We start from the raw sequence: 13,229 nt of genomic DNA, 5'->3' as shown, positions 1-13,229 counted from the left end.
CACCAATTGCGAGCCACAACAGGACAGGTATGTGAATTTCACAGCGTAAGATTTAGTCTCCATAAATCCCGGCGGCGGCACAAATTCCTGCGGCGGCCACATGATTCTTCTTTTCGTGGGCAATGGACAGATATTACGCTTAGAACCGTCTACCGAACAATTATTAATAGGCAGTTATGAAAGGTAATTTGCACATAGCGCCCCTTACTTTTAACTTAATTTCAAAATAATGGATTCAAATTAGAAACTATCAAACTTTCCCTTCAACTTTGCATGTAAAATATGTTCAAATTATGTAACTTCTACGCTAGTGAGAATAATATTTATGTTAAAGTACGCCATAAATTAATATTATTATTTTTAATATGTCATTATAAATTTTTTATTAAAAATTATTTATAATTTTTTTATTAATTATATAATATTACAATGCAATTCGAATGTCTAGACCCAAACTAAATCATATTACTCTCAAATATTTAAAAGAAAAAAATCCCATACTGCATGTTGAGGAAATCCCTAATCGCCAATATAGAAAGTAAAATAATTTTCCTTCCAACTATTGGATAGTTCTTAAATAAATAAATTATTCACAACGCCAAGCCACAAATTCCCAGTAAAATATTATTAGTACTACCAACTAATATATTAATAGTACAAATAGATCATTGTATAAGGACACTATGAAATATCTACATATTTGAATAATACTCACAAATAATCTTATGTGAATTATTTCATGCAAAACTTATGTGAAATTAAGTAACCTATTGAATATAGCATATCGGATTTATTCCGTTGTGCTATATTATTTTTATGTTTACATTTAATTACCATTTTCATGCCACAGCAATTTCTATTTATAGTTGTAATAGACATTTATATATGTGTTATTAATATTTGATCTCGAGTTGTTAGTGTTATCATGATTAATGAATTAATAGCTATCATTATTAGTCATTACTATCATTATCATTATTATTATTATTATTATTAGAGTTACAAGTTGCTAGAGTCAGAATATAATTTCGTAACTATCGCATCCTCTAAAATTCGGGTGATATCCAAATAGAATTAGGTTTTGGAGTAATTTTTTTTTTCCTCATTTTCAAACCACGCAGATTGGCTTTTCCGTTATTTATGTAGAATAAATGCATTGTTGGCTGGACTTGAGATAAATCTTTATTCTTAAGATTTTAGAGAGAAAAATAAGCTTGATTACTCAGCCTATATGTTTTTAAAATTTCCTCAATCTCGTATTCAATTTTAGCTACGCCATAGGGTCCATATAATTTTAGTGGGAGTTGATATTTTATTGTCATGATATGATTTCTTTTTCTTTTCAAGGTCATTGGGCATTATACAAGTCAAAAGATAAATTACCATGTTATTTTCGATCGTGTTGTTTCCTCTTGAAATATTTAGATTTTAGAGTATGGATGTGGAAGCTATTGCAATTCGGCTGCTAAGGCTCACAATTTTTCTTTTTTCTCTTTTCTTTTGTTGGTGAGGTTTTTCTCCTTAACTTTACTTGAGATGAAAGTATTGGTTGAAATCTCTATTTGATAGAGTTAACCTATTAATTAATTGTGGATTGATAGAGTTAAGAGCTTAATTCTGGATTTGTTTGTTGATTTGAATGTCATTTCAGATGCAATTCTTTATTTTGTATGGCAAAATTATGGAGTTTTTGTAAAAATAAATCTGATTATACCTTTACTAAAAAAATTATTAACTTTGTTGAAGAGATAGTTATTATGCATTTTCAAAATTTATACTGGGATTCTTACTATTCAAAAAATGTTGGTAATCAATTTTAATTATTTAAATGATAACTGAGTATAATTATGTATGCTCAAAAGTTTGATCAAACCTGCTAATATTATTCTTGTTGTTCTTGTTATTATTATCATCATCATCATCATCATCATCATCATCATCATCATTATTATAATAATAACAATAATGACAAATAAGTATAATTGAGTATATCATACATAAAATGTTAAGTATAAACAAAATTAAGATCAAGAAATTTGATCAAGTGATATATATATAAAAAAAAGATAGAGATGTTTATAATTATGATTTTTTTTTTTGAAGATAAATTCATTAAATAAACTCGATTACAAATTGTTCAATAACCAACAAGGTGGAACAGCACTCCACTCGCTAGGACCTGACAAAGAACCCCCCACCCTAGCGACTCTATGGGCAGCAACGTTCGTAGATCGACGGACAAAAGAGAATTGCACTTCTCCTAATTCCTGAGCTAAGAAACGGCATTCCTCAATGATGAGGCCAAAGCCATTGGGACTTGAAAGATTCTCAGTTAAAGCCTTAAAAACCTGCAGACAGTCCACTTCAATAATCACACGAGGAAGGTGCAAACATTTCAACCAGCTAAGAGCTTCTCTAACACCAAGCGCCTCTGCTTCTCTAGCCCCAAAACTTCCAGCAAAACAGTCACATTTTGCAGCCAAGAACTTGCCCTCAAAGTTGCGAACCACACAACCAAAGCTAATCTTCGACTGAGATGAAAACACAGCAGCATCAACGTTACACTTAAACCATCCATCATGAGGTCTTTCCCAACACACAGCCCCATGCCTCAAACTACTCCCAAATGCATCATCAAACAGAATCTGTTTCCTCCAATATTGCCACTGGTGAAGAAGGTAACCAGCTGAGTTAAGAGTTTGATAAACCCGACCACACCTGCTGTTCCAAACTTTATCATTACGCTGAACCCAAATCCTCCAGCAAACCATAGCTGTAAGCTCACACTCCTCTTTACTACAACGGTTAAATATAATGCCAAGCCACTCCATAAAGGAAGAAATGTGACCAATATATCCTATCGGAGAAGCAATCCAGCAAGCTTTGGCAAAACCACAGTCCACCAAAATATGAATTATAGATTCATTACAAGTGTTACATACAACGTAAAGAGGCAGTACCTGAACTCTACGCCGAAGTAGATTATCATACGTAGGTAGCACATTCGTAGCAGCACGCCAAAGGAAATTCTTCACTTTACTCGGCACCTCCAATTTCCACAACCGTCGCCAGAAACTCAAAGCAGAGGTATTAGCATCATAAGTCATCAGCTTATAACAGCTACGCACTGAAAAAACACCCCCTGGATCAGCTAACCAGTGCCACATATCACGATCCCTACGAACACTAAGGGGAATTTTCAGAATGAGGTCTCTATCCCTGGTATTAAATAAATCAGTGACAACGTCAAAATCCCACCGACGCTCATCAGCCACCATCAAGCTGCACACTGGAGCCATCACAATTTCCTTAGGCAGCTCAGAAGTAGTAAATCCATCCTCAAGGTCAGGGAGCCACGAATCTTTCCCAATAAGAACCTGCTTCCCGCTTCCAATCTGAATTCTGCTACCCCGTATAACCACTTCCTTCGCAGCCATTATGGATCGCCAAATAAAGCTCGGGTTAAAACCCAAATTAGCATCAAAGATTGAGGATCGAGGGAAATAACGAGCCTCAAGCACCTTTGCAACAAAAGAAGTTGGGCTTGTCAACAGTTTCCACACCTGTTTACCCAACATTGCAACATTGAAAATATGAATTTGCTTAAAACCCAACCCCCCAAAATCCTTCGGTTTGCACATGCGTTCCCACTTCATCCAATTAATTCCACCCCCACCATTACGCTTACCACCCCACCAAAACGAATTCATCATAATCTTAAGCTCCTTGCAAAGATCAAGCGGAAGAAGGTAGACATTCATCACATAGTTAGGCATTGCTTGAGCCACTGTTTTCAGCAAAACTTCTTTTCCGGCTCTAGATAACAGCCTTATATTCCATACTTGCAGCTTTTGCCAGACTTTGTCTCGAATGCTCTGAAATACGGCCCTCTTATTTCGTCCAATGCAGGAAGGAAGTCCCAGGTAAGCCCCATGATCAGAGGTAACATTAACAGCCAACACCCCACATACCTGACTAGCAACATCAGCAAGCACATTAGCACTAAACGAAATCGAAGATTTATTGAAATTTACTTTTTGCCCAGAAGCACGACTATATGAAGCTAGAATATTCCGCATTAGCACTGCTTCCTGCTGGTTTGCTCGGAAAAACAGAAAGGAATCATCGGCAAAAAATAAATGGGACACCATTGGAGCACTTCTAGCCACCTTCACACCATGAATCAAACCAGCCTTTTCATTTACTCGAATCAGGGAGCTCAACCCTTCAGCACACAAAATGAACAAGTACGAGGATAACGGATCACCTTGGCGTAGTCCTCTGCTAGGAATAATCGGCCCCACTTCCTTACCATTACGAAGCACGTTGTATTGCGCTGTTGAAACACAAAGCATTATCAAATCCACCCATTTTCCGCAAACCCCATTTTTAGCATTATAGCTTGGAGAAACTTCCACTCGATACGGTCATATGCCTTAGACATATCTATTTTAAGGGCCGCACAGCCATGCTTCCCTTGTCTCTTTCTCTTCAAAAAATGGAGGATTTCGACCGAGATAATTATATTGTCGGTGATTGCTCTGCCGGGAATAAAAGCACTTTGGGCCTCGGAGACAACCGAAGCAAGCACTGCCCTCATTCTATTAGCAAGCATTTTAGATATGATCTTGTACAGAACATTACACAGTGTTGAGTATTAGAAAATGCATATTTATAAAGGAGAAAACCGTCATTTTACATTTTAAGTCTTACTAACAACCCTTACTTTTATATATTTAACCTTCTTGTGATTTAATTACATGTGTTTTATTTTAATTAAGTATTTTATGTATTTTAGGGGCATTATAGTCATTTCACAATAAAGGAGAGATCAGACGGCAAAACGGACATCACTTTTGAACTCAGGACGGTCGAAAACCTTAGGAGGAGCATAAAAGGAAAAATGGCACTATTCACGTGTACGGTACTGTATACGTTACTGTTCACGACACTGTTCACATAGACGGATGATGACGTGGCATTGACCGATGATGTGGCATTGACTGATGAGGTGTCACGATCCTGTTGGACTAAAATTCTTATGTACTGTTGATGGTGACGTGGCAGCATATCAGTGGACGAAAAATCTCGCGTACGGTGCATGCATCACACAGGATTATTTTCAACCAAACCGCGTTACTGTTCATCCGGGTCAAACCGCGTTACTGTTCAAAGTCGGGTCAAACCGTGTTACTGTTCATCCGCGTGGTCAAACGTGGACTGTTGACTGATGACGTGGCGCAATCCTGAGCGTCCAAACTGTTTTTAATCCGATGGCCATGATTTACTCCATGTATCTATAAAAAGGGGGCCTCCCCCCCCTAATTTGATATCTCTGAATCCATTTTTGGACTCTGTTTTCTGTAATTCCCTCTCCATCTTGTATTTTCTTCGTATTTTAATAAATTCCCATTTTGCCCCTAGTTCAATTATGAGTGGCTAATTTTCTTTCAAGCTTGGGTTGAAGGTGAAGTCTCAACATGTGTCATGGGCTTTATTTGGTAAATTTATTTTCTCTTCCCCTCTAGTTTTTGTGGATGTTTTGACTTCTCGTCGACAAATAATACTAATCTTGTCTAGTACCGCCTTGGTTTCACCGGCCCTCTGGTACAAGGTTATTATTATTTGGCACGATAAGCCCTTAGCACCATATTGATTAGAGCGTGGTTCATGAGGTGTGGATTCCCCCCTCATGATTTAATTGGCATTAATACGGATTATTTAGCCCATGATGCATGTTGATACGGATCCAGATACCCAAGTACGTCATTTCAATAGAATTATCTTCAATTTATTCTCGCCATTGCAATTCCAATTTTAGAATTTATTCTCGCCATTTTAATTTAAGTTTTAGCATATACCAAATCATTTCCACCATAAATCCAACAACCCATTTACAAAATTAATTCTACACAATTAAAATCCACCTCCTCGTGGGATCGACACTCGTCACCATAGATCTATACTACAATAGATTCGTGCGCTTGCGAGTACATTAAAATTTGCACAACAAGTTTTTGGCGCCGTTGCCGGGGAGGTAAGTAATTTTAATTCATAGAATTAATTTTTGTGAATAATTTCTTTTATTTGTTTTCTTGTATTTTTTTATTATTAAAAAAAAAGTGAATCTACATTTAAAGGTTAGTATTTCTTTTCTTTTTCTCTTCTTTAAAATTCTGTAATTTAATTTTCCATTTATTTTTCTTTGTAATTTTTTTTTGTTTATCTTATTAATTTAATTTTTAGTTAATTTCTTTCACGTATTTATTTTTGTGTATTTTTATAGAAAGGTTGTAATAGCGCAATAAGGTTAGTATCGTAATTTCTCACTCTTCTTTATTTTTATTTGTTTTGTTCCCATCTTTATTTTTTGTTTTGTTTGCATCTTTATTTTTATTTTATTTATTTTGCATGCATGGTCGTAGGTCATTATTACCTAATCTTGAACCTATAGACCTTGAATTAGAAAAAACATTTCGCACACACAAACACGTTAAAAATAAAATGGATTTACAAGCACCACAGGAGAGGCCATTTAAGGACTATTTTAGTCCCTTAGCTAATTTGAGCACGTCATGCATAAGATACCCAAATGTAGCTGCTAGGAGTTTTGAATTAAAACCTAGTGTGTTAAATTGTCTCCCTACATTTTATGGCCTAGAAAATGAGGATCCATATAATCATTTGAATGATTTTCATGCCATTTGTCAAACATTCAAATATGAGAATTTTTCAGATGATGATGTTAAACTTAGACTATTCCCATTTTCTTTAAAAGATAGAGCTCGTTCATGGTTAAATACTTTACCTGCTAATAGCATTTCATCATGGGAACAAATGGTAACGAAATTTTTGAATAAATATTTCCCAGTGCATAAAACCAACGCTATTCGCAGGGAAATCTCGGAGTTTACCCAGAGAGAGGACGAGCAATTTTTCGAAACATGGGAGCGATTCAATGGGCTACTCTTGAAGTGTCCACATCATGGGTACGAGAAATGGCATCAATGCCAATACTTTTTGGAGGGATTACTACCAAATGTGCAAGAATGGCTAATGGCAACAAGTGGAGGAGAGCTAATGTCAAAAAGTGCATCAGAAATTTGGGAGTTTTTCCAGCGACAAGCGGACAATTCCCAACAACGGAGTCGATCACTCAGGAATACTAGAAGGATTAAAGGAGTGAATGAGGTTCACATTGGTGAGTCAACTTCGGGAATCAAAGAAGTCAAGGAGATGGTTGAAGGTCTTGCTCGACAAATAGCATCATTATCGACTGCTAAATCAACAGAACCACATGACCATGACTCATACTCAGATCAAGCCAATGCCATAGGTGTAATGAGAAAGCCATCAAATTACAACCCATACTCCAACACATATAACCCTGGATGGAGAGATCACCCCAATTTTTCATGGTCTCAAGGATTCCAACAGAATGGACCAGCAGCTCCAGCTCCACCAATGCAACAAATTTCTCAAAATCCTCAAGCCTCTCAGCCCCCATTTAGACCATTCAATCAGAACCAGAACCACTCTCAACCTAGACCATGGGAGGATGCATTCCAGAATTTTAGGAATGTTACTCACTCCACGATTGAGCAACAGAACCGCACCATTGATGGACTACGAAATGAGTTGAGAGCGGGCTTCAACTCACAAGCCCAATCAGTTTCAAGCCTTGAGAAGATGGTGGGACAACTTGCTTCTTCAGTTCAGACCTTGGCAATGACTGTTGAGAAAGGCAAGTTTCCAAGTCAACCAGTGCCTAATCCTAAAGGAGTACATGAAGCAAGTACCAGTTCACCACAGCAGCATGGAGAGGTCAAAGCAGTTATGACCTTGCGAAAAGGAAAAGAAGTCGACAACAAAGTGGAGATGCCGGTAACCAAAGAAAATCAAATTGTACCTGTGAATGTTAAAGACTCATCACCGGAGGAGAAAGAAGAAACCAACCCACGAGAATACGTTCCGAAAGCTCCATTTCCTCAAAGGTTAGCGAAAGGAAAGAAGGAAAAATCCACAGGTGAGATTCTCGAAATCTTCAAACAGGTAAGTGTTAATATCCCTTTGCTTGATGCTATTAAACAAGTTCCATCTTATGCCAAGTTTCTTAAAGACCTTTGTACTAAAAAGAGAAATATGCATGTTCAAAAGAAGGCATTTTTAACAGAAAACGTTAGTTCTATACTCCAACATAAAATTCCTTTAAAATGCAAAGACCCTGGCTCCCCCACTATCTCATGTAGTATAGGGAACCACACAATTGAGAATGCTTTGTTGGATTTAGGAGCTAGTGTAAATTTGTTGCCTTACTCTGTTTTCGTGAAACTTGGACTGGGAGAATTACACCCAACTCCAGTGGTGTTACAACTTGCAGATCGGTCCACAAAAATACCTCGTGGTATTGTGGAGGACGTGCTTATCCAAGTAGACAAATTTTATTTTCCTGTTGACTTCATTGTAATTGACACTCAACCAATACAGGACTCAAGGAAGCACATCCCCATTATTCTAGGCCGACCTTTCTTGGCAACTGCAGATGCTCATATTCAATGTAGGACCGGAAATATGCAATTGTCCTTCGGCAACATGACTATGGAGCTAAACATTTTCAACATTGTCAAACAACCTCACAATGCAGATGATGGAATTGTTGATGTGGATTTAATTGAAGCATTAGTTGATGATACTTTTGTTTCAAACCTTAGTGATGATCCTTTACAAACATGTTTAACTCACTTTGGTTTTGATTTTGATATTGACAGATCGGTTGATGAGGTCAACGCCCTGCTTGACTCAGCACCATCTATGGACACTAATAAATGGAAGTCAAGAGTTGAACAACTAGCACCATCAGAGAAGAAACTCATCCCATCATCAGAATCACCACCGAAACTCGAGCTCAAACCATTACCCAACACATTGGAATATGCATTTTTGGGAGAAGAAAGTACTCTACCGGTAATCATCTCATCATCCCTCAATGACGAACAAAAAGGTAAGTTGTTGGATGTTTTAAAAGAGCACAAAGGAGCATTAGGATGGACCATAGCAGACATCAAAGGTATAAATCCAGTAGACTGCATGCATTACATTCACCTTGATGAAAATGCTAAAACTACTAGGGAGATGCAACGTCGGTTAAATCCTAACATGAAAGAAGTTGTTAGAACTGAAGTCCTTAAGCTATTAGATGCAGGTATCATTTACCCCATTTCTGATAGTTCATGGGTCAGTCCTGTACAAGTTGTCCCCAAAAAGTCAGGAGTCACAGTAGTTACCAATGCTGATAATGAATTGATACCCACTAGAGTGACTACAGGATGGCGTGTATGCATTGATTATAGAAAATTGAATTCTGTCACACGTAAAGACCATTTTCCTTTACCATTTATTGATCAAATGCTTGATAGATTAGCAGGCCATGAATTTTACTGCTTTCTAGATGGTTACTCAGGATATAATCAGATTCCCATAGCACCAAAAGATCAAGAGAAAACTACTTTCACTTGCCCTTTTGGCACATTTGCATATAGGAGAATGCCATTTGGATTATGTAATGCACCTGCTACATTTCAACGATGCATGTTGAGCATTTTTTCTGATATGGTTGAACGATTCCTTGAAGTCTTTATGGATGATTTTTCTGTCTTTGGTGACTCATTTGATCAATGTTTACATCATCTAACACTAGTTCTGCAGAGATGTATCGAGAAGAACTTGATCTTAAATTGGGAGAAATGCCATTTTATGGTAAAACAAGGTATTGTTCTCGGTCACATCATTTCGAGCAAAGGTATTGAGGTTGACAAAGCCAAGGTGGATCTCATTTCTAATCTTCCTCTACCTAAAACAATCAGAGAAGTAAGATCTTTCCTTGGGCATGCTGGTTTTTATAGACGTTTCATTAAAGATTTTAGCAAAGTTTCTAGACCCTTATGCAATTTACTTGCTAAGGATGCACCTTTTGTCTTTAATAATTCATGTCTTGTGGCATTTGAAAAATTAAAGCATTTGTTGACATCATCACCCATCATTCAGGCCCCAAACTGGAGCTTACCATTTGAGCTAATGTGTGATGCATCTGATTATGCAATAGGAGCAGTATTAGGACAAAGAGTTGATCGAATTCCCCATGTTATTTACTATGCTAGTATGACATTAAATGATGCACAGTTGAACTATTCAACTACTGAAAAAGAAATGCTAGCAGTAGTGTTTGCATTAGAAAAATTTCGATCTTATCTCATTGGTTGTAAAATAATTATATTCACAGATCATGCTGCTCTTAAATATCTTCTCACAAAGAAAGATGCAAAAGCCAGACTAATTCGTTGGGTGTTACTTTTGCAGGAGTTTGACTTGGAATTCAAAGATAAGAAAGGGACAGAAAATGTTGTGGCGGACCATCTCTCTCGTCTTCACTTTGACACAATTACAGAGCCATTAATATTAAATGAGTCATTTCCAGATGAACAATTAATGAGTGTGGAAGTATTACCTTGGTATGCTGATATAGTTAATTATCTTGTTACAGGTAAACTTCCAGAGCATTGGACTAAGCAAGACAAGATCAAATTCTTTGCGGAAATAAAGAATTTCTTTTGGGATGACCCGTATTTGTTCAAGTATTGTGCAGACCAAATTGTTAGACGATGTGTCCCAGAAAATGAAATTCAGAATATCCTTTCATTCTGCCATGAACAAGCTTGTGGAGGCCATTTCAGTGCTAAGAAAACAGCGACTAAAGTTTTACAATGTGGTTTCTATTGGCCAACACTATTTCGAGACGCTTACACTTTTTGTTCTTCATGTGATAGGTGTCAACGAATGGGGAGCATTACACGAAGGAACATGATGCCACTAAATCCAATTTTAGTGGTTGAGATTTTTGACGTATGGGGTATCGACTTCATGGGACCCTTTCCCCCTTCTTTTGGCCATCAATACATATTGGTTGGTGTTGACTACGTCTCAAAATGGGTAGAAGCAATTCCATGTAGAACCAATGATCACAAGGTGGTGATAGGATTTTTGAAAAACAACATTGTCTCACGCTTTGGATTCCCTCGAGCAATAATCAGTGATGGTGGTGCCCACTTTTGTAACAAAGCATTCAAAGCACTTTTGACAAAGTATTCAATCACACACAAAGTGGCGACCCCGTATCATCCGCAAACCAGTGGCCAAGTTGAGATCTCCAATCGAGAAATAAAGCACATATTAGAAAAGACGGTGAGGCCGGACAGAAAAGATTGGTCATTAAGACTTGATGATGCCTTATGGGCATATAGAACGGCTTTCAAGACCCCGATTGGGATGTCACCCTACAGGCTAGTGTATGGAAAAGCTTGCCACCTACCTGTGGAACTCGAGCATCGTGCGTATTGGGCCATCAAGAAATTCAATTTTGACATGCAGCAAGCCAACTCAGAAAGAAGATTACAACTGGCAGAACTTGAAGAAATTCGCAATGATGCATACGAAAATGCCAAGATTTACAAGCAACGAATGAAAGTCTTCCATGACAAGCACGTTATGAGAAAATCGTTCACTCCAGGTCAGAAAGTGCTTTTATTCAATTCTCGCTTGCACCTATTCCCAGGTAAGTTACGCTCTCGTTGGTCTGGTCCCTTTATTGTTCATACTGTTTTTCCACATGGGGCAATTGAAATTAAGGACCCAAAGAACGGTGTCACGTTTAAAGTTAATGGTCAAAGATTAAAGCCATATCTAGAATACCAACCACGTGGAGAAGACACCGAAATAAATTTGAGTGACCCACCAGATTTGAATTGATTTTTTTTCTTTCTTTTCGTTGATTTGATTTTGTTTTCGTTCTTTATATTATTCTTTTGCTAATTGAAATTGTTTTTGCATAAGTGTGTTTATTTTACCATTAAGTTTTCTCTTATCATTTTTAATCATGAGTCTCATACTTAGACCGTTCCTCCTGAACATTCTTAAACCACTTCAACGTGTCAAAACTCATCTCAAAAGGCAGATTCAATTTTGTAAAACACAACGCATTTGGGCTCTACAACCACCAGAGTTAGTAGCCTATGTTGAGGGTTTAGAAAGCCAACTCAGAGACATTGAGAGAAGTGTTTACGACATCCAGTTGGAGCTTGAGGTAAATTCAATAAGAGGACGATTTTAATTTTCTTTGTGTGTTTTAATTTGTTTTTCTATTTGTGTGCTTTAGTTTATTACCCCGGTGAAGTGGCGGATAACGGTACTCCGTGACAATCAAGTCGGTTACTTCAGTTTCCCATAATAACTGATATTCTGAGGCGAAGGTATGGACAAAAACGAGATTCTAGCGAAACTTCACAAGCGATTCCCTTCACTTCCTCAGAATGCCCTCCTTACGATCTATAAAGCTCGGTCCGAACGCATGCGATTACTCATGAGGAATAACATACCTGCTGACATCCGTTGGTTAATCGAGGCTAAAGTACGATCGGCAGGTGAGTTACCTCCAAAATTTATTGCATACATGCCTGGTTGTGGTAAAGGAAATTATGCAAGAAAACGACGAGCTCGAAGAATTTCTGTTGCTTGTCATAAGTGTGCCAGAATGAGTTGCAATAAAAACCCATGTTCTTTAGGAATGGTGTCTGATAACAGGGAAGATAAGATTCAATTCATTAGGGATGGCTTGAATAAGGAGTCATTGGATGATATCCTTTTGTCTCTTGAAACGCATCCCAGTGGATATGTGCAAGGAGCGATTCTCCAGTTATGGCCATTATTCCAGAAAGAGCATGCACGATATAGTCTCGGGAATCTGACTATAAACGACCCTGTTTGCCAGTTTATAAGAAAACTGGATAGGAAGCCTATCCTCGACCCATAGAGGGCGTTCAAGCCGTTTCTGGACGTAAAACCAGAGGAAGATGTGAGCCACAGTCGCAACTACCTGTAAATATCCTTTTACTTTACTGTTATTTTATTTCACTATTGTTTTATTGTGTGCATTATTGTCTTTAAAAATTTTATTACTGTTTGCTTTTTCCTTATTACTGTTTTCTTTTTCCCTTTTACTGTTTCCTTTTTGACTAGCGAGCCACGTGCTTTACGCGTTATTTGACACTGACATGTTACCTCATACATAACTGTGATCCACTGTCACCAAGATTCTTAAATGTGATTTCCTTTTTGTCAAGCACTCACAAATTGTTTTCGAGAAGTATCACAATGGCAGCTACTCCCAATAGACAATC

General features: G+C 37.5%; 1 protein-coding gene and 1 non-coding gene across 2 annotated transcripts in view; both read right to left on the bottom strand.

Annotated features, from left to right (window-relative positions):
* Positions 1-2,126: 2,126 nt before the first annotated feature.
* LOC112096874 overlaps positions 2,127-13,229 on the bottom strand; it is a 15,494-nt gene continuing 4,391 nt past the window's right edge. Inside the window, exon 2 of the mRNA XM_024181072.1 lies at positions 2,127-4,336. Within this exon, the coding sequence (XP_024036840.1) occupies positions 2,127-4,336 (2,210 nt within the window). The remainder of the gene's footprint in view (positions 4,337-13,229) is intronic.
* Positions 6,889-6,992, bottom strand: LOC112097123. The gene has a single exon (XR_002904780.1). It is a non-coding gene; the product is annotated as a small nucleolar RNA R71 (small nucleolar RNA).

The sequence above is a fragment of the Citrus clementina genome, unplaced genomic scaffold (genome assembly GCF_000493195.1).
Source record: "Citrus clementina cultivar Clemenules unplaced genomic scaffold, Citrus_clementina_v1.0 scaffold_7, whole genome shotgun sequence".
NCBI classification, from domain to species: domain Eukaryota; kingdom Viridiplantae; phylum Streptophyta; class Magnoliopsida; order Sapindales; family Rutaceae; genus Citrus; species Citrus x clementina.
The sequence above is the reverse complement of the archived record's forward strand: the minus strand, read 5'-3'. Positions and strand labels throughout refer to the sequence as shown.